This window comes from Macrobrachium nipponense, chromosome 22, assembly GCF_015104395.2.
Source record: "Macrobrachium nipponense isolate FS-2020 chromosome 22, ASM1510439v2, whole genome shotgun sequence".
Classification (NCBI taxonomy): Eukaryota; Metazoa; Arthropoda; class Malacostraca; order Decapoda; family Palaemonidae; genus Macrobrachium; species Macrobrachium nipponense.
In genome coordinates, this window is record NC_087213.1 from 41,437,660 (window position 1) to 41,465,569 (window position 27,910).

General features: G+C 39.7%; 1 protein-coding gene across 6 annotated transcripts in view; it reads left to right on the forward strand.

Annotated features, from left to right (window-relative positions):
• Positions 1 to 27,910, forward strand: part of LOC135198611 (protein lingerer-like) — a 270,401-nt gene that overhangs the window by 205,148 nt on the left and 37,343 nt on the right. For 2 of the 6 annotated variants that reach the window (XM_064226351.1, XM_064226356.1), the window contains 4 exons: positions 2,040 to 2,208; positions 19,245 to 19,528; positions 25,442 to 25,576; positions 25,767 to 26,003. In XM_064226351.1, coding sequence (XP_064082421.1) covers positions 2,040 to 2,208; positions 19,245 to 19,528; positions 25,442 to 25,576; positions 25,767 to 26,003 — 825 coding nt within the window. The remainder of the gene's footprint in view (positions 1 to 2,039; positions 2,209 to 19,244; positions 19,529 to 25,441; positions 25,577 to 25,766; positions 26,004 to 27,910) is intronic. The other 4 variants (XM_064226354.1, XM_064226352.1, XM_064226355.1 and 1 more) reach the window with 4 other exon arrangements.

The window sequence follows — 27,910 nt, forward strand, 5'->3', positions numbered from 1 at the left end:
AATTCAGACACGTTTCTTTCATAAGAGAAATGTAAGTTATCAAAGCTGTGTTTAAAAATTGATGCTACTTCATTTATAAACATATTAAATGAAGTGAAGTACATGTGTGTTATTGCCAGTTTTAGATGGTGCCTTGTCCTCCAGAACATTTTACGATCTGCTCATTATTCGTAGTTCTCAGTTTTCTTGACTTACTAGACTTGTTGGTTACTAAAGGCCAATATTTCCTTGGTAGCATTTTATAATAAAACTAAAAGGTTTTGTGATATCAATAGTTCCCCAGTTATCCCTAATACCAGGATTCCTTCCAATTGTAAAGAAATACATTCATGGAATCTACTTGCGATGGGTACTACTCTGGTGGTAGTGACGTTACAGGTGTTGAGCATTTGTTATGATGTTTACTATTATTTTTCTTAAGAGAATACAAAAGTATTTTTTGCAATGGTTAGCTTTGCCAAACATTTTTAAAATCTTGAAGATACTAATTTTACACATTTTTGCTACAATAATTCAAATAATTGTTGTTTTTATTTATGTACCTACAATAATTCAAATAATTGTTGTTTTTATTTATGTACCAACTAACTTACATCAGCTGATTTAGTTATTTATTATCTAATAAATTGGTGGTCATCTTATACAGCGAACATACCTCTAAACCAACATTTTTACATGAAAAATGGGGGGGTCACCTTATCCGCTGACATGTGCGATATATAAATTGTATATACATAAATCATAGAGTAGAGTTAAAATAAATTTTTAAAAAATACTGGCTGCATTCACAATAGCACTCAGAGGATGACTGGATCGACTGGGTTGAGAAACTTTTCAACTGAATGAACAATCAAAATTTGTTATTCATTTGTTTAGTGACAATTGCCTATAATTCACTGGCTGTATGAAAATCAGACTTACCAGATTACCAGATTTTGCAAAGGCATTTTGAGTAAATCTTTTGACTTCATTTACATAACATTTGAGCTGTATGGCAGAGCGTCTTTGAAGTTTTATCAATCCTTTGTCTCCATATGATATGGGAACCCATTAACATATTTGGTTAAGGTACTGGTTCTAGTTTGAACTACATACTACTGTCATTGTCCAGTACCATCATTGCTGCTGATGTCTTATTTTTGTATCATAGAAGTGGTCATGTTTATATTGTAAGTCACCAGTCTCAGTACTCTTTATTTTTCAAATGAATTTTTAATCCATCCCATTAGCATATTAAGTATTACAGCACATATCTTGAATCTTAGTTTTTTACACCAGAGAAGATGATTGAAATTTTCCTTTTGATGGCTAAATTTCTAACAGTGAACTCATAAAAGTACTGAAAAGTCACAGTAAAGAAAAAAAATTGACATAACTTTAGAGAGAAATTAGAATAATTTAAAAATCAAAGTACAAATAATAAAAGATGCATCTTTGGTGGACCAAGTTAAAATATGCCCTAAAAAACTAGTACATGATCATACTGCCCTTGCTTTCATTAGCTTACTCATAGGTCATCAAAATTTAGATAGGGTTTCAATTTTTTTTTGTAAGGTTATTGAATGGCTAATCTATAAGCAGTGATAGCTGTATTGTTTTACTATAAGACTCCATTTATCTGCATTCTTGTTTATGAAATGAAAGTTTAGGTTGTTAAGCCTTTATTTTGTCTAAGTAACTCAGCACCCAACTGTGCCAAATTCTTCAAAACAGTCCTAGAATGAATTGATTGCAAATTATTTGGTTGTCAAATCCAGAATGAAATACTAGTAAACTTTTCCAGTTCGACTCAATCCAGGGAAAATGAAATGAGGAGGTCACCAGATGGGCCATCAAAACTAGTTTAGATGCCTTGTCAAAACCCCTGAATATTTGTTGGGAGTTAGGGAGAGATGACAAAAGTTGGTGTGTTTTATTTAGGAAATATTAATACTTAGACTAATGGTGCATTTAATGAGATAAACTGTTTACAGAATTGGATAGTGAAACTGCTTTTCAGAATCATTTTAAACGTTTTATTATATTTTTCTTTTACTTAGAGTTTTGGAGAGCAGACCTCAACAGGGGCTTCCGGGTTGTCGAGCACGCTGTCAACAAGTGCGACTGTCAGTAGTAATGTGACCAGCAGTACAGGCTCTGCAGTCTTGTCAGCTACTTTAAATTCAGCCCCTACGCTTCCAGTACAGCCTTCTAAACCATCAGTTCCGGGTATGATGTCCTATTCTTTTAAATTGTGCTACTCATTAGTAGAATTTTCACTGAGATTGTAGATGAAGGTTGATTGTTTCAAATCCAGAATTATTTGCCGAAGGTGGTTAAAGTCTTATTGTTTCTCTGTCTGTCTATATCAATTGGAAAGAATTATATAAAAATAATGAATGGATGTTATTCAAGTGTGATGAAAACATATGAGGTGACCTATCTCCAGATGATTAGCTTTTGATTGGTTTTAGTGAGGATTTGATGATTTATTGTATCAGTTTCACCAAGATGCTAGGATCAGAAGTGAGATGGCGAATGTTCAACATGAAATTTATTCAAAATAATAGTTACCATAAACATTTTTATAAGAGTAAGATATGAACATTTTTGTAGGAGTAAGGTATGTTCAACAAGAAATTTATTCAAAATAATAGTTACCATAAACATTTTTATAAGAGTAAGATATGAAAATTTTTGTAGGAGTAAGGTATGAAATGATTCCCAATATTCTTTTCTGTCAAGTACTTTTTCTGACCAATCTCCCATGAGATCTTAGGTCTTTACCTATTTCCTTTCTCCATGATTTTTTGGACCTCCCTACATGTCCTTGTCGTGCTACTACATTATTCCTCCACAGCTTATGTCCAAACCATCTCAGTCTTTTTACTCTGCCTATTTATACCACATCTAGCCAAATTCTTTTGTATACAATCTTCCTACCGTAACCTGGCTGTGAACCGTAACATTCTGTGATATTACTTTCCCAAATTTTCCCTTATTTTCCATGTCAGTGCTGCCTGTTTCTGCTGCAGAGTACAGAGTAATGCAAGCATTATTTATCAATCATCAGTCATTAGTATACTCTCTACCAATTGGGCATTGTTCCCCCAAGGTAACAGGATTGTTTTATGTCCTCTAACCCTTAGTGGACGGACATGTTCACGAGTAGCAATAACAGGTTTTATAAAAGCAATTTATCAAGTAATTACTTTGCTAATGATTAGCCTCGCATTGCATCCTATATTTTAAAAATTTGCACACAAGTGACTGTTGCAATGGAGGGGTGACAGGTCCTGCCCACCGCAATGGGAGCTCGCGGGCGACAGAAGCCAACGGCATCATTTTTATTCAAGCTGAGCAAACTGACAACATGTCATTGTGCTCCTGAATTCATGTTTGCCATTTTTCGATTGCATGCTGAAATCAGTGATGTACCCTCTAGTTGTATTTTGTCGGTTGCCTTCAGCTTGGTTGCATTAACTTCTTTAGCTTATTTCTTCTGTTAGCTTTAGAATATTAGTATGTCTGAATCTAGTGCTTTCAGTCTTCACTATTGTAGCGAAGGCTGCAAAACTAGATTGACCGAGCTTGGTATGATGCACACACTGTGTGCTGCAATTGTAGAGGACAGGTAATGTACTGGATATCTTACCTATGATGAGAGTAAGGAGTGGGGTGAAAGTATGTGGAAGTTTTTAGAATCTCACCTAAATAGGTTAGAAAAGAACAGGATCAGGAAGGTGGCCACTAGAGCCAAAAGTAGAGCTTCTGTCAGTAGGGACTTCCCTAGGCCTAAGGCAGATTCCAGTTCTTCCTTCTACTCCTGGTAACAATGTTTTCCTATCCTCAACCCTCCTTCTCTCCATCCTCCTACAAGTTCTGCTTTGGAATTGGGGGCCATCTCTTAGCTTCATTGACAAAGTGGAGAAAGTGTGTGATTAAAAAGTGCCAAGGCCACTTCTCCTTAATTCAAGCATTGCTTGTCACTTTCTGCAACCCTTCAATCAATGTTAAGTCCGTATTTGCATCATATATTCGAAAGAAATATAAACAGTGTTTGTAAATTGGAGTACCCTTGGCCTGCTAGCAGTGGCTGGCATGGTATTTGGGGAGGAAGCATAGGAGAGGCAAGATCTCTCTCTATCTCTTTTCCTTGTGTTAAGGATGTTGAGTTATGGGGAGGCGGGGGTTACCTGGTACCTGGAGGACCCACTAGTTTGTTGGTTGGTTAGTGTTTTTTTTATCCTAAATTTGTGTAATGGTGACAGGTTTTCTCTGGTCTCGTTGTTATGGTACTGAGCCCAGGGCAAGAACATGAATATTTTATCTTTAAGTCGTTGTTAGTAGTCAGGCTAAGTCTTGTCAGCAGTCAGGCATATCCCCCCATTGCAAGACTTCCGCCGACGTAGAGGTGACTCCCAGCTCGCTGCCGCGCCACTGCACATTAAGATGAACACCACCAGAGGCAGAATCTCTTGCTTTAGCTCTCATACTATGTAAACAAGCGACAAACACTGATCCAGTAGCCATTCCTCTAGTTGTATAGCCCATAAACTCACTATTTGCAACTTTTAGACTAGCTAAGATGAGAGACTGGGCAACTTAGGAGCTTAGTTGTAATTTTGACTTCAAGGGAGGATGTATGTACTATTTCTCTGTTTCATATGACTTTTTATAAATTTGCTCATAAATATACCAAGTGGTTGCTGTTGGTTTTAGCTCTTATCTTTTATTATATTATGTCAGTTATACTAGATGTAATTTTGCAAAGAACAGTGGAAAGAAATATGAGAAAAAATATGTATAAATCCCAAAATGTTACTGCATCTTCGTTCTCAGTAAATTTATGTAAATATTTTTTAACTTCAACAAATATGCTCAGAATTACTAGTGCAACAAGGGTAAGTAGGGTACTCACTGATGATGAATGTAGATTAAAGATGATGATGATGATGCATTAGCTGTCCAGGTAGATGAATGGAGATGAAGATGAATGTAAAGCCAAGCAGAGGAGTTACATCTCAGAGGGCACCTCTTCACCTTCAGTAGGCACTTTGGGAGGCACTAACTCAGGCATTTTGGGAAGCAATAATTCAGGCAATTCAAGAGGCACTACTTCAGGCAATTTGGGACACACTACTTCAGGGGTTTCGGAAGGCTTTGGAGAGGCCTTCTTTGTATATATCATGAAGTGTTTCCAGCTGTTGTCATTGCTGCTTCATGTTGGTGAGGGCTTGATTATAGGGCTTCAATGCTCTATCAAGGCCCTCCTGCTCCTCTCCTGAACCTGGAGTGTTCATCAGGTCTTCCAAATCCTGGTCTGTCAGGGGGTCAGAGTGGGCATCAATGTGGGTCCCAACTTCATCATCAGTGATGTCATCAAAGCCTTTTCCACCAAGAATCCTCACCAACTGTACCGCCTTATTAATGGCTGAATTTTGAATTTCCTCAGTAGAGAAGCACTTATAATTATGCACACAGTACGGCCACAACTAACTCCAGCATGCGCTCAGGGTCTCTTTCTTCATGTCCTTTAATGACCAGTTGATGGCGGACAGACGTGGCCGTCGTGAATTTATGCCAGTAGTCTTCATTTTAAATTCACTGTCATGGTCCATTGCATCAATAAGGTGCTGGAGGGAGTTCCTGGTGTAGGGTACCATGGAGGCACGGATCACACCAGCACAGATTCCATTCTCACGATTGTTTAGCTTGCACTGTTGACTGTTTTTACAGTACAGGCAGTTCCTTGCTTTATAACAGGGTTTCTGTTCTTGAGATGCGCCATAAGCAGGAATATCATCAAAAACTATTAAAAATTCTAAGAAAATCTTAATTTTAATGCTTTGGGTATATTAAAAACTATGTAAACTGCATTTTTATTGCATTTTTCAAAAACAAATTCAAATACTGATTATTTTGCTTTTTTGGGGTCGTCTTTCTTATGTCAGATTGGCATCATAACCCTGAAACGTGTCGTATACCTGGAAATAATTTATGATGAATATAATTGAAAAGCATCGTAACCTCGAAACGTCGTAAGCTGGTGACTGCCTGTACTGAAGCAGCTCATGTCTACACTTACTTATTTCACTTTCTTCTTAATGTATCTCACCGTGCTCTATTTCACATTATGATGGCATTACAAGGCACCTTATGTCACTGATAACAGGAACTCGGCATTTTATGGCGCTAGACAAGCACCATAAAACCAGATCGCTGATAAACCCGGTCCGCAGATAACCGGAGACTGCCTCTACTAACATAGCAGTCAGTGTGTTGTTTTGGAAATAAGCTAATGGCAAATACGAGTTTATTTCACCATATTTAACTCTAAAGTGAATTTTCTTGCTTCTAGAAAGCATAAACAAATATCTAGATACGTAGTTTACTTAATGAGACAAGGTAATTTTTCGTTTTACAACGTGTTTTTAAGTCAAAATATGATGTGAATACATGTCTTTGTGAACTGGAATTATTTTTTTTTAACATTGCATTGGTGCGTATTGTAGAAAAAAAAAGATGCAATTCCGTTCACTATTTTCACTTTTATTTCATCGTAATACGAGCATTGTGTTGTTTATCCTTTATTATCATGAAAACAACAGGGAAATGTGTTCCTTCATGCCCAGTAGTTTTGATTAAAATAATTTTCTCTCAATTTTATGTACCATCCTACATCAAATATACCTTTGAAATAATATTAATATAATTTCAAAGCTATCTTAAGCATTTTACCACTTACAATATCAAAAGATTGAAATGAACTTCTATGGCAACACTTCCTCCCCTCCTAAAATATGTATATTTTTTTCCAGAGAGAGACTGAGAGAGTGCTGAACAAAGTATATATTTGTCTACCTGTCAGTCCTTTGGCAGAGAGAGAGAGAGAGAGAGAGAGAGAGAGAGAGAGAGAGAGAAAATCAGCTATTTTGACCCATGGTCACTTTCTGTCAAGTAATTGACAGGCCCACCCTTCCCCCTCACTTCACAACGTGAAGGCTAAAGATAAAATTCCCTCTTTAATTTTTTAAAGATAACGTACTATAGAAATGCATAAATATTGTAACAACAGTGTATGAATATTAATATTATTGTATTAAAAGTAATGCCTGCTTCAGCAGTGTTACACTTGTAGAGATTCTTCTCTGTTTTCTGGATAGCAGCTTTTTCCATGCTACTTAACCCTCTTACGCCGAAGCGGTAAAAAAAAAAAAATTTTTCTCCCGTGTGCCGGAGGTGTTTCAGAGTGAGCGCGGAGGCGAAAAAAATATTTTTTTCAAAAAATCACAGCGCTCTTAGTTTTCAAGATTAAGAGTTCATTTTTGGCTCCTTTTTTTGTCATTGGCTGAAGTTTAGTATGCAACCATCAGAAATGAAAAAAATTATCATTATCATATATAAATAATGCAATATATGATAGCGCAAAAACGAAATTTCATATATAATTGTATTCAAATCGCGCTGTGCGCAAAACGGTTAAAGGTAACAAGTTACTTTTTTTTTTGTAGTGTACACTAAATTTCGATCATTTTGGTATATAACACATTGTAAAACAATAAAAGCAACACAGAGAAAATATTATCACAATATAATGCATGAATTCGTAATGTGCGGATGTAAACAAATAATTTTTTTCAAAAATTCACCATAAATCTAAATATTGTCCTAGAGACTTCCAATTTGTTCATGAAACTTACCTGTCAGATATATATATAGCTGTATTTTCTGAAGTCCGACAGAATTTCAAAAACTTCTGACACACGCAGTGGTCGGCCAGGTGGTTAGTACCCATTCCCGCCGCTGGGAGGCGGGTATCAGGAACCATTCCCATTTTCTATTCATAATTTTTCTGTCGCCGGTGCTGAAAACACCTGTTTTCAGTACCTCCGGCTTAGGATTTTGGAAACTTCATTGCCGCTAAGTATCCTAATTGTCTTTTAATTTATTTACTTGGATTTGTGGCTAGGCATACGCTATCTTAAATTGATTTGAATTTGATTCATTTTTGCATAAGATATCTGAATCTAGTTAGGCTAGTTTCAGAGGGTGTTGTCTGCAAAGATAGGGTGTGGCTACCGAAAGCTTCGGTAGATCCGCACTTGGTATGCACGAGGGGTATGGGTCTTGCTTCTTTGTTGAGATTTGTCATGTAAGGAGTGTGAGACTTTGTCTAATTCCGTGAGGAAGACGTATGATTCGTATGTACGCAATTAATCAGTAAACATGTCTAATTCCGTAAGGAAAAAGTATGATTCGTATGTTCGCAATTAATCAGTAAACAAAAGTCAGGGTAGTGAACCTGCTAACCTTCCTGTAGACTTTATTTTGCCTAACCCTATAGTATGGCCTACGGGTTATGAATATGTCTGCGAGAGGTGATCACTCTCCTTCATTGTTGTGAAGAGTGCTACTTCTGTTATTGTTACTCCTAACCCTGTAATGTTGCCTTCGGGCCCTAAAACAGTGGTCTTGTAGAGGTTATTGCCCTTTCTCTAATACTCTGTCGATTCGTAACTTAGAATCGAAAGTGTTTGCTTTAGAGAGCAATAGTGAAGTGGCTAAGTGCAGTGACAGTGCCCCTTGTGTAGTGGAGGGTGCGTCAGATCAGCCTTATTTTCGCCTTTCTAGGCCGGGACCTCTGCTTGACTCCCAGGACCCGGGGAGAGAGCATGTCGAAAGCCGAAGGAGGGTTACGAGGAACCCCCACCGATCTGTCGTGCCTTCGGCAGTTTCTGATGAAAATCCCCAGACTGCCAAAGTGCGTGCACGTGCACGAATCCTGAAGGATTGCTTCTCGTCCTCCGAGGCATCCTCCCGGCGCAAGGGTTGGAGCTCTCGGAAGGACTCGCGCCCTCTTAAGAAGCTTTAGAGAAGAGGACGCTTCACGTCCTCTCTCTCGTCAGGAGGGAACGTCAGATCGGCCCCATAACGCCTCTAGGCCTGGACCTCTGTCGGACTCCCAGGACCAGGGAGAGGGCATGTCGAAAGCCGAAGGAGGGTTACGGGGAACCCACATCGATCTGGGGTCCCTTCGGTAGGACCTGTTGACGCTTCCCAGGCTGCGGAAGATTGTGCACGTGCACGAATCTCGAAGGTATTGCTTCTCGTCCTCCGAGGTCGTCCTCCCCGTGCAGGGGTTGGAGCTCTCGGAAGGACTCGCGCCCTCTAAATAGAAGCTTTATAGAAGAGGACGCTTCACGTCCCCTCTCTCTCGTTATGTGTTTCAGTGAGAAGTAAGAAGGCGAACGTCGCCTGATCACGTGTACGTCTTTCCACCGAGAAATATGAAAAAGAAGGCAGTTTCTCTCGCTTGTTTTGACGCCTGTCAGGATCGTGACGCTTTTCTGCATGCTTCTTTTGACGCTCGGATGGACGCCAGGCGCACGCCAGTGGACGCCGAGCGCGCGCCAGCGCACGCCAGGTTTGTCTCCTGGCTGAACGTTTCAGTTGAACTCTTCAAGCTCTTGTTTAAGATTTGAGCCTCAAGAATGTGAAGTAAGCAGTGCTTCGGAGGAAGCTTAAAGTGAACAGACAACTTCGTCTTCGAAACCCAGCAAGACCTCGGGTTTCGTGAATTCAATAGGTCTCTGTCAATATTATATTGCTTTTCGCAAAGGTGGATGGAGTTAAGGAAAGCTCAAGGGAAGATCTCGTTTTCTCTACCGCAGTCAAGACTTTGCGATAAGGCAGTTACGGGTTATGTAAAGGCTCGACGTCCTGCACGTCAGGACTCTCGGCAACGTTCAGTAGGATTCTTGCAAAGGCACTCATCAAAAGGACGCTCTTCAGGAAAGCGCAAGACAGGACTTCCTTTGCCATACTACCAATAAATATAAGCTTTAGCAGGCGTTAGTTGTGATACGGGAGAGGAAGCTGGTTGGAGAGTTTCTTCCTCTTCCCAGGATAATTTTGCAAGCTTTTTAGCCCATCTGAAATGGTTTTTCAGATGATAGATTTTGTTAGTTTCTAGTCGAGACTATGCTGCCGAATTGAACATCGTCGTTGTACCTGCCGTAAGCCCAGTCTCTTAACAGGATTCTTGCCCCTTCTTCGTTTGAGACGGGAATCAGAAAAATAAATGCTCGACTTCCTGGATTACGTTTTGTCAATTCAGTGACTTTCCCCCATTGACAATATACTATCGTTTTGTCAAGTAAGTGGGTATCCCCTCATTGACAAAATATCTCTTTGTCCCGTAAATGGGTTAGTTCTCATTGACAAACATCTCATTAACTTGATATTGCGTAAGCGAATAAGCTCTTATTGACAAGATTCGGAAGAGCTCTCATTCGTCATTCGCAGACTCGTACAAGAAATAGACTTGTAGACTACGTCAATGAACGCTTATGTCCAGTAACATATGAAGCTTGAGCTGTCTGCTTCGATTCTCTGAGTTTTGTTCATGAAACTTGCATGTCAGATATGTATGTAGCTGTATTTCCGAATTCAGCTATATATATGTCTGCCAGGTAAGTATGAACAAACTTTATTGTAATATAATATCATATTTTGCCTTGCGTTATTTTACTACTGGTTGGTTCAAGTCATATACACTTGCTGTAGTTACCTCTTCGGATGGCAACCGAGAGGTCTATTGTCTATTATTTTAAGGACATTTAATCGTTACTCCCTGCAGCCTTCCAGGAGTTTCCGATTTATCTTTTACCGTTGTATGGTAGTGTTATGACGACACAAACGCATCTATATATTTAGCGTTTTCTGTTTCGCTTAAATATACCAGCTTGAGAGTCTCTTTCTGCTCAAAAATAATGGACCTATTTCTTCGTAGAATAGGGTAGCTGGCAACCCAGGCATAAAGTTAAGAGGCGACGTTCTTAAGCTGCTGCTGTGACTGTCCTCCAGTCCAACCGAGCCAGTACTGAGTACCAGCTCGTGCGCTGTCACGTGCGGTAGGTTACGTCTCTCTCTCCTGCGGGATTGACTGAATAACCGTATCTCTGTGCTGGCGGTTACGTCTCTCCTGCGGGATTGACTGACTGTATCTCTGCCCTACAATTACGGACTTTAGCCTAAGATTGAGGGGATTTCTTACATGAATGAATAAACATTGCATTCGTTTTGCCTTACTATGTTCAACAGAGATATCTTTCTCCTTTCGGTGCTCGTTACCGCACGGTATAGGACTACGAGTCTACCGCAACATTGCACTATTATATGCTCTCCTGCTTAGGTAAAGCGCAGCCTTATTAGGGAAGTAAACATACTGTGTGAGGGAATGGATGAGCTTGCTGGGGACCATTTCCTTCCTAAAGAAGTTTGTTTCTCTGAATAGACTGCAATTCTGACCTCTATTTGTTTTTCCTTCCGGGAAACTGAAATTTTATTCGAGATCTAGGAATGATTCTGAACATCTCTCGGTGCGTCAAGTATCACCTGAGGTGATAGAAAGAAGGTGCCGGACATCTGGAGAGGGTTTCAGATGTCCTGGATCATAATCTGAGAGAAGTGGAAGCAATTCGGTCGTCCCTCCAGTCCTCGAAATGAGTTTTTGGAACCAGTGGTCCATATCAACTCTGATCTTCCACAGCTCTCTCATATCTTAGGAAGTATCTTCTCTCGGTCCCTGTTCGGGTTTACAAGAAAGAGCCTATTATAACAACAGACGTAAAATGTAACGATCCTCTAGAGGTTCGTTACAGGATTGCAAAAGTCTGTACGAATCATCTCGATCGACGGCAGCAACTACTGACTTCCGAGTGGATTCTTTCTTTAGAAGTACGTTGAGAGTTGTGGAGACTTTAGGGACGTCCTTTCATTCATCTCTATGCTATGTTGAGGACGAAGAGGCTTCTTCTTCTCTGCTCCCTTATTCTCGATCTGAGAGCGGTACCATTAAACGCCATCCTATGATATTAAACGGGGATGGATGTTTAGTCTCTCTTTCCCCTTTTTCAAACTCTTAGGAATTGTTATAAGATGATTTATGACGTCACAGGGAGCGACAATGACGCTGATCGCCCCATGTTGGCCTTCAAGATCCTAGATTCACAGAGGTCACGTCCTTCCTAGTTCACTTTCCAAGGACCTTTCCGAGAGAGTCGGTCTACTCTAACACGAAAGGTACCTATAACCTCTCCGCTCTGAGTCTGACTACGTTCAGACTATCGAGATGTTGACAGGAATAAGATTACCGTCTTCCATTTCCGTCTGAAGAATGGGATAAGCTGGCAGTCACAACTATTGAAGAATACGCAAATATGTTGTTGATAGCCTTTGGGCTCAGAGATTTGCTTCTGTCAAACAACAAAGCCCTTCACGATCTTTGAGTTCTGTGGAATCTCGAAACTCGCTCACCATCTACTTTTTGTCTCACCTGTTTTCTCGGAGTCAGACACTCGTGCGAGATCAGGCGACATATGGTAGCCCTGAGTTTCTTGTTGACGAAGTCGGTTGCGTTTATACACTCCCGATGATCGTTTTACATGAGACCAGGTTGGACTGTCAGGCATTCGTCCTTCGGGGCTGAATCGCCTTTTTTGCTCCTCGCTCCTTTCTCCTGGCACCAGAAGCTCGAGTCAGGAATTGCTCAGGAGTTGATTCGCTAACGACGTGGGGTTGCGTTGATACACCCCCCAAGGTGTGCTTAGCTTGAATCGCCCAGGCAGTCCAGACACTCATCCTTCAGCGAAGAATAGTGCCTTATGGTCTTCAGGGTACAGCCTTGCTGTCCTTGGTTCGTCTGACTGGTCTACTGGTCGGTCACCTGACTTTAGTACAGACGGACTGACTGTGCATGTCCAGATCGAAGCTTTCTATATGGAACTTAGACGTAGTCTGAAGTTCTTGATGTCAAAGCTTTCGAACCTCTCCTTTTGGTTAACTTATTGCACGTGACCAAAAAGGCCTATTTTCTAACCACTCTAGATACGACAAAGAGGGTTAGTGAGGTTTTAAGCCATCGTCAGAAGTTTTGGCTTTAGGGAACACAATGGGGTGTGTTCGCTAAACCTTCCGTTGTGGCCTAAGAATGGAAACCCGTCAAGTCCTTGGGCCAGGAGCTTGGAATCAAGGGATGGCAAAAGTTATTGGGCAAGAGCCAGAGAGAGTATCCTGTGCCCTTGATCGAAGGTTCCTTCCGGACAATCTGGCAGGTGCATTCCGAAAAAGACCAGACTTGCCCATATCAAAGAACACCCTGGCTTTAGTGTTGAGGAGTTCTTTCAAAAAGGCTCCTTCATTGTGTTTGCACAAAGATTTGATATCTTTTGATCTGAATGCTCACGAGGTGAGGGCGCTGCCTCGGAAGCATTTCAACAGAGCATGGCACTCAGTAACATACTGAGTACCACGTTTTAGCGAAGCAACTCTGTGTTCGCTTCACACTTCCTGCGGGATGTGAAGACGGTATATGAGATCTGCTGCTCGCTAGGGCCATACGTGTCTGCAGACACAATCTTGTGGGCAAGAAGTTAACCACCCTCATCCTATCCTGTAGAAAATGGTTAGGAAGAGCTCTTAATTTAGTTATTGAGTCGCCGCCAATGGCGACTTCTTAACTCTTAAGCCTTAGTTAAAAACACCTTAACTTGGCTAGGTTGGTCAGGTGGTGATATATATATATATATATATATATATATATATATATATATATATATATATATATATATATATATTTATTTATTTTATTTATTTATTTCACTTCTTAGCCCTCATGGTATGGTCAATATGGTCTAGTCACATTGTGGTCACACCCCGTTGACAGATCATCTGGAGTGCACCAGCTTTATAGGTCTCTACCTCGCTGGCAACTCTAGTAAAGCAGAAGCAGACTTGGGTGACAGTAATCACGAAGTCAGCTATGCTAACAGGTGGAACCAAGATGTAAATCATCTGCATGCGTTTGTTTCCCAAAATCCTTCTATTCTGTCCCTTCCCACCTCCAACGGTGGGATTCAGCTATATATATATCTGACAGGTAAGTTTCATGAACAAAATGATATTGTTATGATACAATAAAGTTTGTTCATACTTACCTGGCAGATATATATAATCAAGTACCCACCCACCTCCCCTCAGGGGACAGTGGAAATAAAAATTATGAATAGAAAATGGGAATGGTTCCTGATACCCGGCTCCCAGCGGCGGGAATGGGTACTAACCACCTGGCCGACCACTGCGTGTGTCAGAAGTTTTTTAAATTCTGTTGGACTTCAGAAAATACAGCTATATATATATCTGCCAGGTAAGTATGAACAAACTTTATTGTATCATAACAATATCATTTTCTTTCAAAATGAAGACAAATGATTGAATATTACTATACTGTAAGAGTATTAGCTTACAATTGCAGTTTTCGACCATATCTGACGAGTTAAAGTTGACCGAATGTCGAATTTTTTTATATATATTTTTTATATGCAATTATTTCGGAAATAAGAAAAGCTACAACCTTCAAATATTTTTAGTTTTATTCTACATGAAATTGTGCATATTTTCATATATAAAACTCTTTGAAATGCCTAATATGAAACGGAGCAAATATTCTGAGAATGGGACGTACGCATTTCGGAGATTTGTGGCGGAGAATCCGCGCGCCGAGGGAAGGAAAGATTTTTTTTAAAATTCACCATAAATCTAAATTTTGCTAGAGACTTTGAATTTGTTTCAAGATGAAGGTAAATGACTGAATATTACTAGACTGTAGAGTTTTAGCTTACAATTGCGTTTTTTTTTCGACCATTTCGGTAGAGTCAAAGTTGGACCGAATGAAGTTGGTTTTTTTCTATTTATCGTGATTTATATGCAAATATTTCAAAAATGAGAAAAGCTACAACCTTCAATTATCTTTTGTTGTATTCTACATGAAATTGCACGCATTTTCATATATAAAACTTTATGTAACGGCTAATTTAAAATGGTGCAAACATTACCACAATCGCACGTATGATTTTTTCGGAAGAGTTACCGCGCGGACGTAAAGAAAATGTTATTTTTTTCATAAACTCACCATAAATCGAAATATTGTGCTAGAGACTTCCAATTTTTGCAAAATGAAGGTAAATGCTTGAATATTACTAGAATATAAGCGTTTTAGCTTACAATTGCGTTTTTCGACCATTTTGGTAGAGTCAAAGTTGACTGAAGGTTGAAATTTTGGCAATTATCATTATTTATATGAAAATATCTCAAAACTGATAAAAGCTACAACCATGGGTTGTTTTTAGTTGTATTGTGCATGAAATTGCGCACATTTCCATATTTAAAACTTTATATGACGGCTAATTTTAAAATGGTGCAAACATTACCACAATCGCATGTATGATTTTTTTCGGAAGAGTTACTGCGCGGACGTAAGGAAAAAGTTTTTTCATAAATTCACCATAAATCGAAATATTGTGCTAGAGACTTCCAATTAGTTGCAAAATTAAGGTAAATGATTGAATATTACTAAAATATAAGAGTTTTAACTTACAATTGCTTTTTGTCGGATTTCCATTTCGGTAGAGTCAAAGTTGACCGAAGGTTGAAATTTTGGCAATTATCGTTATTTATATGAAAATATCTCAAAACTGATAAAAGCTACAATCATGAGTATTTTATTGTTGTATTCTCCATAAAAATGCGCACATTTTCATATATAATACTTCATGTAACGGCTAATTTACAATGGTACAAAAATTATGTCAAAGTGACGAAATAATTTTTGAGATGTGTCACAGATACATTTTATTGCGGCAAGAAAGAAATTCGCGCCTGCGCGCCTGCGTAAAGATTGTAAACCAAACAACACCTTGATCCGTGAACTCCCAGCATCCCCCAAGGCGCGTGATTCAAAAGTTTTAGGCTGGCAGGCCTATAAGTATTTTTTTTTCCGCGAATTTTAAAAAAAACTTGTAAGTCGACGTAAAATACGTCCAGTCGGCACACGGGAGATAAAAAATGTCGACGTAAAATACGTCCAGTCGGCGTAAGAGGGTTAACAGGTTAGTAGAGTGCCTATAGAGGTCATGATCAAATACAGGGTCAAAACTGGTGTATATATTTGAATTTTACAGATAAACTGAGGTGTCATAGTCATCAAAGTCATTAGCAATTTCTCTCTCTCTCTCTCTCTCTCTCTCTCTCTCTCTCTCTCTCTCTCTCTCTCTCTCTCTCTCTCTCTCTCTCTCTCTCTCTCTCTATTGAAGCGGGCATTTGTCAGGAGCTGCCATATATCCTCTAGGCTGAGAAACTGAAGTGGACTGATTTTGGTGTGGTGTCCGTCCTCCTTATATTTGAAGTCATCAACAGAGGTCTGCCTCATGCTGATCTCCTATTGGGAGGTGGTGGTAAGTCTTCTTTTTCATTGGTGGCTTGAAAGATCTCAAGCCACTTTCGCTGAGTCGAAGGTTGCGAAGCTGCAGGCTCTGCAGTCATCTGGGCCTCTTGAGCTGTGGACCTTGTGTTACACTGCGGGACGTCACAGCTAATTTGATTTTCTTTGGCTGCAGGAGTATCTCACTCGGGGCCTTGTCTTCCGTAGAGTTTTCGTGATCAATGGTGTCATTGTTGGTTACAGGTCTTCTCATACTCATGGGAGGAGAAGTTCTTCCTGTGTCATATTTAGTGCTGGTTTTATTGCTGGATGAGAAAAGCCTCCAGCGGGCGTAACCGACGGGCATCAGGGGCCTTCCCAATGATCTTTGTGTTCTGGATGATCACATCCCGGGAAATGGCCTCTGATGTTTGGTGCGGGTGTGATTCTTGATAGCCCCCTCTTGGGCATGGCAGGAAGAGTGTCTTAGACAGGCGCATGCTAGTCATAACTACATAAGCACCTCTGCAATCGTGGACTGGGCCTGTATACTGGTACACCACATGCGTCTGCTGCTGGGGGTTTTGTACCTGTGGAGAGGAATTATTTTTCATTATAAGGTCGCACGTCCTCCGATTCTGGTAGTATATGATCAAGTCAGTAATCTTGGTGTCGTCGGTCAGGGATACATTTTCAGAAATAATTTTCTTAATAGATTCCCTTCTTCATGGAAATGGGAACTCATGAAGGCTTTATAACACAGCTTGATATTATCCTGGGGGCGGGGCTGCGGGCTCTCACTACTGTACGATTTCTCCAGGGCTGTGCAGACTTCCTTACTGATTAATTTATTTGAATATTCGTTATTCACGAGTTCTGGGGAGGCGCAGTTGAGTTCCTGGTGAGCTTCCTTCCAGGTCAAGCAGTGGGAGAGGGCTCTTCTGATGAAGGCCCTGACAGTGGTGCTTTTGAATCTAGCGGGACACTCACTGTCACCGTTGACCTGGCAGGACACTCACCAGGAACTTGACCACGCCTCCCAAGTACTCGTTAATAACGAATATTCAAATAAATTTCATCAGTAAGAAAGTCTGCAGAGCCGTGGAGAAATGGTATGGTAGTGAGAGCCCACAGCCCCGCCCCCAGGATAATATCAAGCAGTATTATAAAGCCTTCATGAGTTCTCATTACCGTGAAGAAAAGGACTCTGTTAAGAAAATTATTTCCGAAAATGTATCCCTGACCAATGACACCAAGAATATTGACTTGATCAGATACCACCAGAATCAGAGGAAGCAACCTTATTATGAAAAATAACCCCTCTCCAGAGGTACGAGACCCCCTGAAGCAGATGCATCTGGTGTACCAGAATACATGCCCAATCAGCAATTGCAGTAGGCCTATGTAGGTATGACTAGCGTGCGCCTGTCTAAGAGACTCGACTGCCATGCCCAAGAGGGGACTATCAAGAATCACGCCTGCACCAAACATAAAAAGGCCATCTCCCAGGATGTGATTATCCAGAACACAAAGATCATCGCATCGGGAAAGCCCTTGATGCCCATCTGTTATGCCTGCTAGAGGCGCTTCTCATCCAGCAAATAAAACCAGCACTAAATATGACACAGGAAGAATTTCTCCTCCCCATGAGTATGAGAAGACCTGCCACCAATAATGACACCACCGATTACGACAACTCTACGGAAGACAATGCCCCCAAGTGAGATACTCCTGCAGCCAACAAAAATCAAATTAGCCGTGACGTCCCGCAGCTTTGCAACCATCAACTCAGCGAAAGTGGCTTGAGACCTGGCTCAAGCCAGCAATGAAAAAGAAGACTTCCCTTAACCAGCCAATAGATCAGCATGTGGCAGACCCCCTGCTGACAACTCCAAATATTTTGACCCTGTATTTGATCATGACCCCTATAGGCGCTCTACTAGCCTGTTTAAGTAGCACGGGAAAAGCCGCTATTCAGAATAAGAGAAGAGTCTATGAGTGTAACACTGCTGAAGTAGCCATTACTTTTAATAAAGTATGCTTGAAAGAGGTCTGCTTCTTAAGTACACTATTATTATTATTATTTAATATTTAATCTTATTAAACTTAATACAGTATTAATCAATATTAATACAGACAGTCTCTGGTTATTGGTGATCCGGTTTTATGGCGCTCATCTAGTGCCATAAATTGCTGAGTTTGGGTTCATTGTGGTTTTCGCTTATCAGCACCCCCTTGGGAACGAACCCCCGCCGATAACTAGCACTGTTATGGCACCTCTGTTAGGTATGTAATGGTACCGATAACTGGAACTCAGCCAGTTATGGTGCCATAAATCGATTTTATGGCACTCATTGAGTGCCATAAAACTGGATCACCAATAACCGAGTCCGCTGATAACTGGGGACTGCCTGTATTTTATACTGTTACAAAGCTGTGGATTTATTTCTCTTGTGTCAGTAATTAGGAGTGTGAATAGTAATGAGGTATATTCATTGAATAATTAGAGTAGTTTATAGTGTTTCCTATGAGATGGTGTCTGAATCTGGCACTCCATTTTTTTTAATGTGATGAGTGTACCTTCTTATGCCCAGAGAGAGCAGCAACACAAGTGGTGTGTGAAAATCAGATGTATTTTCAAAGAATTTTAATCCTGTTTGCAATTTTTGAAGGGATATGCCTTCATTCTCACATAATGGAAGAATGGTTGAATTATTGTTATCCAACAAAAACAGGATTTCATTTGGATGGGAAAAGCAATCCTTCTTATGGTGGGCACCTCATTTATTTTCATCGCATGTCATTAGCAGTTAAGAGTATCTTTTCAAGTCGGCATTTATTTGATTTTAGTCATTTTCCCAATTGTAGTCATTTATATTATAGACAGTATTCCAGTATGTTAAATATTGCATTAAGATTGTTAGATGGGTTGTTTTGTCTTAGAAATATGGAATACCAGCCATTTACCATTTTTTGTATGATGTTAAGGTACTAATTTTTGCAGGTAAAGTAATAAGCAGCTTGGGTGGAACTGTGCCTCCTGGTGTACCCCACCATCAGCCTCACATGCACCAACAACAGGTGCAACAGCATCAAGCGCAACACCAGCAACAGCAGCAGCAGCAGCAGCATCAGCAGCAGATGATGGCACAACATTCACAGTATGTTTCTCCTCCTGCAGCGGCATTACAGGGTGCTCTACCGCCTGCTTTTTATACTGGACTTCAGCAGCCTACCATGTATTCTCTAGAAGATTTTCAGCTATTACAGCAAAGGATGCCACACATGGTATGCTGCTATTCTGTATTTTTTTTTTTTTTTTCATATTTAAAGAAATATGCATTTTGGGTTTTATTTTATATCAGTTTATTTTGAGCATTTTAGTGTATGATATTTGTATAAGAACTATGTTTATGGACAAGTTACATCCCATATTTTCCATGAAATCATTAAATAAAAAAATATATTTTTGTTTATACATCACCCCATTTCTGTGGATGTGGTGATCCAAGCACATTAACACCAGCCTCATAATTGTTGAGATTCTAGAAAAAAAAATATTGTAACTGTTCCATCATTCATACTAGTGCTGCTGGCACTTCATTTTTTCATGGGATGTACTGTCAACATTTCTGGTGTCCCTCTTGCGGTTACCAGCAGCAGTTCTTATAATCTTTACATGTTAGTCACCAAATGTGTCTCGGTTATTTATTTAAAAGTGGTTAGGTTGTACTTGGATATTCATATTCCTTTTTTATATTTGTGCCATAATTTCATCACAGTTTTTGGCTTGGCAGTTATTCCTTTTTCATGGTTCACATGCATATTCTTGTCCATTTCCCCTTTTGCTTGATTTTGCTTTATTACAAAGAAGCCATAGCCATTTTTGTGATAGCGCATCAATTTGTTTCCCTCTATTCACTTGTCCAGTTTCAGTATCCAATAAATTTGTGACTTATTTTTTGGTTGTGGTCTTAAGTTTGTTGGTGAGTGGGACATTTAAGTGTTTACTAAGTGTTGTATTGGCCTTATTACGTGTTATGTTTTTTGGCTAATAATTTACCCTAAGGGTCAACATGCTCTAGCTTACTTGCCAAGATTCTCTTGGATGTATTTTTTTCAAATAGTTCATATCTTCCTTTGTTCAAAACCCATCTGTCTGTACCTTTCTTACCTGGGTTAGACATGTTTTTTGCAGCAGATATGCAAAACATGTTGCAACTGGATACATGCAGAAGAGGACTTATAAAAGTGATGTTTCAGTAAAGCAATGGATAATTTGGTATCCTGGGATATACTTCCTCCTTACTCTTATATTTAGGAGTGCTTTGCCAACAGTGCCCTCCTTGGTTTCCAGTGTTGTTCCTGATGCTTGACTGTATACATCCCAGGCACCTGCACCTACCAATGTTTTGGTTGGAGAACATCTTGCCGCTAGATCTTAAGCGACAGTCTTTTCTCATGTTGTGCTCTTACCTGTGTGGCACTTGTTTCAAGTGATTTCCAGCCTCACCATGGGATTTTGAAGTTGTGGTTTAGATGTTTTACTCCCTTAGAGCCATGAAATACACACCAGTTTTGACTTTTTAGTTGACATTCATGCAGTTCCTGTATGAGGAAGGATGGGTTTTGAGGGGCCAGCGACTTAGTGATGATTCTCTAATAAGTCTGAGTAACTTTTCAGAAGTTAGGACTTTTATGATCATCCAGTCAGGCAGTCAACTCTTTCCTGATTTATTACCCATGGGAATTTGCATGTTGCTTGTAGTCTCTTTATCCCATTTCTGGAGAGGGTCTTTTCCCCTAAGATCTTTTCAGCTCGAGCTAAGTGGTAACAGTTGCTAACAGGTCACTCAGCCTTACTTTCCCAGATGATGCTTGAATGCCGTGGACCTATTGTTCCAACCAAGATGTGATTCACAGCCACAAAGAAGTTAATTTTGAGTTTGCAAGGGACAGCATCACAGTTGTTTTAAGATCCAAAGACAACAGGTTTGGATTTTTCAAGATGCAACTTTGTTTTCAGAGGCCCTGAATTTGTTCTGCAACATTTTTAACAGAATATTCCCTTCTATATTGGTTGAGGTAGGCTTCAGCAGCCATGTTAGGGTAGGTGAGGAAAGTGACTTCTTTGCAAAGCTTCATCCTGCTGATTGCTACAAGACATCATTCCATATGGATGGGCAAAACTGACTAGTATTGCTGTGAAGATTGTACAGAACTCTTAATTGCTTTTTGCAGATGTGTTGCCCTTCAGTTCACACTGAGATCTGTAAGGATGGCCCTTCTTTCTCTTTGGAGCGAGTACTCACGTAGAGGTAAATGTGAATAGGAGTGGATTTTGAGGACCATTTGCTCTCCACTATCAGAGAAGGATTGCATTCTGGGTGGATTTGCAAATGCTTTTTTCTTGGGGATGTGCTTTCATTTTTTTCAATTTGTGAGGTACTAGCATTGACATGAAGGCATTAGGTGCAGCTATCAAGGATTTTACCAGCTTTCTGACTTTAGTGGACCTTTGTAAATTGTGGGTTGCTGACCCCATAAACTCCTTACCATCCCAGAGTTGTTCATGAAGGAACTGGGTGACAAGTTTATGTTGATGCCTGCATAGGAGAATTTATCCTCTTCATCAAATCCTGTTCCAAAACTATTTGCCACTTAAAGATGCTAAAAAATGCTCCCTATCATCTTCGCTGTCTATCCTTTGGTAATCCTCACTCTTTTTATATTGGTAAAATGAGAATGATTGTTTTTGTAGGTAGAGGACCCACTTTTAAGCACGCAGTGTTCAAGTGACAGTTGCATCAGCCGCATTAGAGATGGTTAGCAGGCGTTGAGTGCGTGCCATCTGCTGATTGGCTGAGAAGGAAACTTTTACTGTGATTGGCTTGAAAGAGTCCTCATAAGCCCAAAATTTATGGGCAATGGTCTCGTGGCTGCAGCTGCCTTGCTGAGTAGTGGGGCTGGCTTGTGGCAAATATTTTGATCGGTTGCTGGGTGGCCCTCAGAATCGTAGACATTATTTTGTGGTCCTCATTCAGGAATGTTGCTACTCTTGGTGTTGGGCACTGGTGCTATTTATTCTGTGAATGATAGCCTGTCTAATGTTGGTAGTTAGCAGGAAAACTAATTGGATGGGTTTTTAGAGAGGGCTTATTAATGAGAAACCTCATATCAGGGGCTTTTCAAGTTACTATTGTGTTTACTACTATTGTATTCCTTATGATACTGGTATGGTGTGCTTTGCTTATGTGGCTTTTTTATGGCACCCTGTTGAGCATGGCAGAGCTTATTAGCTAGTTTCATGTGGTCTACCAACATAGAGCCAGGACAATCACAGACACCATTTGAATTGGTGTACCGCATTATTCTGTTTAAGAGGATATCTCTATGATAGGGCTGGGTTGTTTTTTATAAACAGGTTTATAGTATGGATTTATTTATAATATAAGATGAAGTCCGACTGTGTTTTAATGTTTTCGGTGGAGATGTTATCGGTGATGATTTTCTTAATGGCATGTTCATATTGTAGGACGTATATATTGAATGTATCCTCACATTGTAGTGTAACACTGCTTTGTGGATCAGGCTGTGGCTGTTCACTGTTGTTATATTGCCTATCCGGTGCCATACCTATTACTTTATTAAACCTGTTGTTAGGATAAGAAATATTTAGAATATTCTAGAGTGCACTCTTTAAACTATAATATTTAGTTTTGTTATAGTGGCCTGCTCCCTTCCTGGACATCCTCATCTCCCAAACTAATGACAGCTTCAGAACATCTGTTTACTCAAACATATATTTACTCAAAGAAGATCAACTTCTGTCTTTGTCTCTATAGAGGGATTGCCTGTTTTTAGACATAAGAACTCCACTCTTGAAGACTTAAGAAGAACTGTATTGTACTGTTTATCTTAGTAGGGCCCACAAAGAACTAGACCCCTTTTTCTAAATGCTTAGAAATATTAATTATTCAATCAAGCAGGTTAATAAGAAAAATGCCTGGCACTGGATTAATGGCATAACAACTGTGAATAGCCATTGCCAGATCCACTAAGCAGTGTTAAGCTTTATTTTAAGGCGAGGATGCATCTTAAATACCTAGGAGACAAATTTTTCCTTAAATACATTACTGCTGATGACGTCTCTTCCACCAACTTTAAGGCTGGACCTCTTCACATATCAAAGCTGCCTTGCTACCTAAAACATTTAAATGAAAAACCCAGTCCCATCATTGACAGATCCGCTTAAACAGGCTAATGTGGTATACCAGTTCAAATGGCAGCCCATGGATGTCACAGCTCATATGTTATGATAACCATGAAGCTTGCCAAGAGGATCTGTCATGCTCAATAAGGCACCATAAAAAACCATTTGTGGTGAACACAGATAATTATAAAAGCCTTTAATTGAAGGCATGCACAACAGCTACAGACAGATAGATAAGCCCTCCTCAAATACCACCCTAGCAATGTTCTTCCTACCCACCAACATAGGCAGCCTATTATTCAAAAAATAAACTTGTGCATGACACCATGAGAAATGACATTCCTGATGAGGTAACCACTAAATAGTGCCAGCTAATGACATCATCTTCTAACCCCTCTGCTTAGTAAGGTAAGGTCTGTAAGGTAAGGTAAGGTCTAAGGGCGCAGCAGCAAGACCATCACCCATAAGTTTCTAGTTTACAAAGACATCCTGCCGGCCATTCACACCAGTATCGTCTTAGCCAATCAGCAGCCAGCATACATTCGGCCCCTGCTGAGGTTTTCATATATAATGAAAACTTACCATGACCGACAATCTATCCCCATTTTACATGGTGACAGAGCTCAGTATCCTAGATGGAACACAGCTCAGAACAATACTGATGATGATTTTCTCCTTAAAAAGGACTATACAGGTGGAGAACATCATATTTCAGTTACCATCGTAACTGATATAGCGTATTCTTCCTCGATAAAACTTTACTAGTTTACATCTTTACCACTCAACAAAGAAAAAAAAAAATTGTGATTTACTGGCAGGAAGCAGTGACTCTGAAAAGGCGGTAATTAGAGAAATAGAAACAGAATGCAGCTCTTTGTCTTTGAAGTTTTGCTAGAGAAGTTCAGAAAAAGAGAATTTGTCTCTCCCCCCTCAGAATATGCTTTTAAGTTCCAGGAAGATCTCCACAGAATGATGAATTGGTCATATAATGTGGTGGACTTCTGGCAGTCATTTGGTGCAGGTACTGTCACCCCTTTCAGGAAACAAAGCCTTTATTGTCCAGTTATCTGGTGACCTATGCACCGGACTTGAGCCATTGAAAGGTTGTGGTCTTCGCTGAGTGAGGTGGGATCAGTGATTGAGGAGAACAGGTGATCAAGGAAGTTGCCAACAGGTCACCAGGCTTCTACTATCCCTCTTCATGATTCTGAAAGCAACAGGAGATTGTAGGCAAGTCACACTGATCTCTGCTTGTTCATCGTGGATCTTCAAGACATATATGCTGGGTTACCATCTAGTTTGGTCTGTACCATTGTATATTTATTGCCTTAATTCATTTAATATAGGCTACCATCGACTGTGGCCCTAATATTTTTACTTTCTAAAAAATCTGTGTATTGGGTGCCGTATGTGGATCACTAAAATTATGAAGTTTTTCAAGCAATGATTTTTTTCTCAATATATTGCTTTTTAGCTCTTAATGTTTTGCCTCCTATTTGTCCAACATCCTGTATGTTTTGCTAGTCACCCCCTTCACTTCTGAATAAATTCTTCAGTCCCACCCCTTGAGAGTTTAGAAGTGCCCCTAGGGCTGTTTAGCCTCTACACTGAATTGCTAGTAGAAATATGTAGTTGAAGTGAAGACATTGAGTTATTTATCATGACTCTCAGGCTCACCAGAATGATTTGGCATTAAATGATGTGCCAGTTGGAGCTAGGGGAAGTTGAAGAAATTCGGCAGCTTGTTAGGAAGACATGGAAAGGAATAGATAAAAAGTAAAAGGCAGGAAATACCCCAATTTGGGACAAAATAGGTGCTACAAAGAACCTTCAGTACCATCTACAGTAGTATGGTAATAACTTGCACAGATTTCTTATTGGCCTGTACTAATGGTACGGAGAAGTTCATTTTATGTGTTTGTATAATGTATTTGCTTGGTGCATGGTAAATATATTTAACTTTAATGCTGAAACAATGATTTACTTAGCAGGCTCCTACTAGTTTGGCTACTGGAAGAGAAGGAAACATCACTTCTGCAGCATATTCTGCTGCTGATGCAAAGTTTCGCACAGACCAGAATTCTTCACCTGTTCCTTCCACGATGAATCAACAAGTAGGTCAAGTATGTTATAGAGAACATCTTCAACCTTTTGGTTATGATAGGACTGCATTAAAATTTGATTGAAAATGTACATTGGTTTTTGAATTGTATGCTCATTCTACCTGTCGACTGTACATTTTGTATTTAAAATCCATAGAAGCTTTTGATTATCAGGAAAAGTGATGTTTATGCATTTCCAAAAATTTTTCAGGGTGCGCAGGCTGGTGGCACTTACATTACTGCAACAGGCAATGCAGCGATGCCTCCATTTTATATGTACCATAATATGGCTGCAGTACCAAGTTCATTCCCACAGTATGGTGCACCCACTGCAATCATACAAATACCACCTGTAACCAATGCTCATACAGGTTCAACAACTAATCAATTCCCAGCAGCTCCTAAGTTGCAGTATGGAACAGGCAATTATTATGATAATATTACACAGGTAAGTTTTTGTTAACTTCTGTTAATTTTGTTTTCACCATATTGTATATGTAATGAAAATTGGTACACTTGTTGACTATCTTTAAATTTTGCAGAAAGGTATTTTGAAATGGAAGGATATAAGTAGTTCTAAAGTTGTTCAAACATTTTTTTGTGAAGAGAAATGTTTTTGGATTTGAGCAATTGGGAAATTATGTAAAAGGTGGTAATTGTTTTTAGGTACTATAGTAAGTCTTTTCTGTCCTATAGTAAGAGTGAGTTAGCAGAACAAGAAAAGACTTGTGTTGGTATAGAAAAATGCCAGGCAAGTTTGATTTACATTAAAGACATTATTGAAAGAAGAACCTGTAACTTTTAATTTATTTGGGATGAATCTTACCCACTGTTAAAGTTAGTTATATCTTTGTGCAAATTAGGTGAGTTGGCATTCAGACGAAAAATTTGAATGGCTGACCTGATGGCTGTCATGTTCCCCTGTTTTCCACCAGGTGTGTTTCGAATGTGTTAGCCCTTTCAGCATTCTTCTTGCCGCCATTTCACATAGGCAATTGTTGGTAGTATTCTGTGAAGTTTGGCTGTTTTGCACCTGTCAGTGGGATTATAATTTCATTTTCCTAGGATGTCTTCCACCAGAAACAAAACTTACATCAGGCTATGTAAGAATGATTTTTGTGTAAGCAGGTTGTTGGAATTTGAAGTAGATCAACATTCAGTTTGTACTGGTCAAGCAACTAGGTCAGGACTTAAACTTGTCAGCTCTTCCCTACTCTTCATCTGCAACTATCCATACTCATGCTAGGTATTTTGATAGTGCTAGTATTGAGGCTTCCTTTGTAGCCCTGCCTTCTGCTCCCCATTCAGTTCAGGAGAAGTGTATCGAGGAGTTATAACTTGATGTTAACCATATTTGAAGTTCTATTACAAATTGAACTGGTTTTGTGACAGGGAACTGTTCTGAATCCTTCCATGGTGTGTGTGTTCTTTTTCATGTTCCCATTAGAAGTAAGGTGTTGGTGCTTTCACCTGTTTGTAGCCCAAGCTTTGGACTGCCCTGCAATAGTGTGACTTTGCGAAAGAGTTGGCTACCTGGACTGGTTCTCAGGGCGATGGGGTTCTGGGCTCTCCAATACCTACTTATTGCTTTTCTCTGTCTTGAATCATGTTAAAAGTTAGCTTAATACTTAAGGAGTATGATTAGGGTGATATTTAGTGTTCAAACTCTAGAAGCAAGCATTTACTGTATTAGCATTTTTAGAGACCGTGCCAAACTTATGTGAAATTTCCCCTTATGCGAGGGGCTGGAACCTAACCTTGCGTAAGTTCGGGGTATTACTGTAAACATTATTATGTGTTATGTCAATTTGTCGCTTGAGGATAGGATTAATGCATCATAGTAGCAGTGCAATTTGGTTTTGCTTGCTCACTACCTTAAGTATGAGGAATCATGTTTGAAAACAGTAAAGCACATAGTCTGTTACTAGTAGTGGGTAATTGTTTCCTGAACCAAAGAAAGAGCAATCCATTAGGCTCTTTGTTTAAACCCCAGGCTTTAATGTTAAGGGGAGTGTGAAGGTACAAATTTTGTATAGGAACGTACCTATATATCATAAAAGTACTCATTTTAAGTGACTTGTCATTTTATAGGGCTTTTGGACCCAACTACAGGAATCCTCTCATGCCTCTTCTGTTTCATTCTGGCCGAATTGAAGCTCTTCGCTACACATGTATGAGAGCCTTGCTCCCTGAATCTACACATGTATGAGAGCCTTGCTCCCTGAATGAAGTCCAACTTCTGGTAGTAGTAAGATCCAGAAGGATTCCAAATCTTTGCTAGCTGCACTACCTATTGTCCCCTTCTCAATGTGGGAATCTGCTAACTTTAACAGTAGTAAGATTCATCCCAAATGG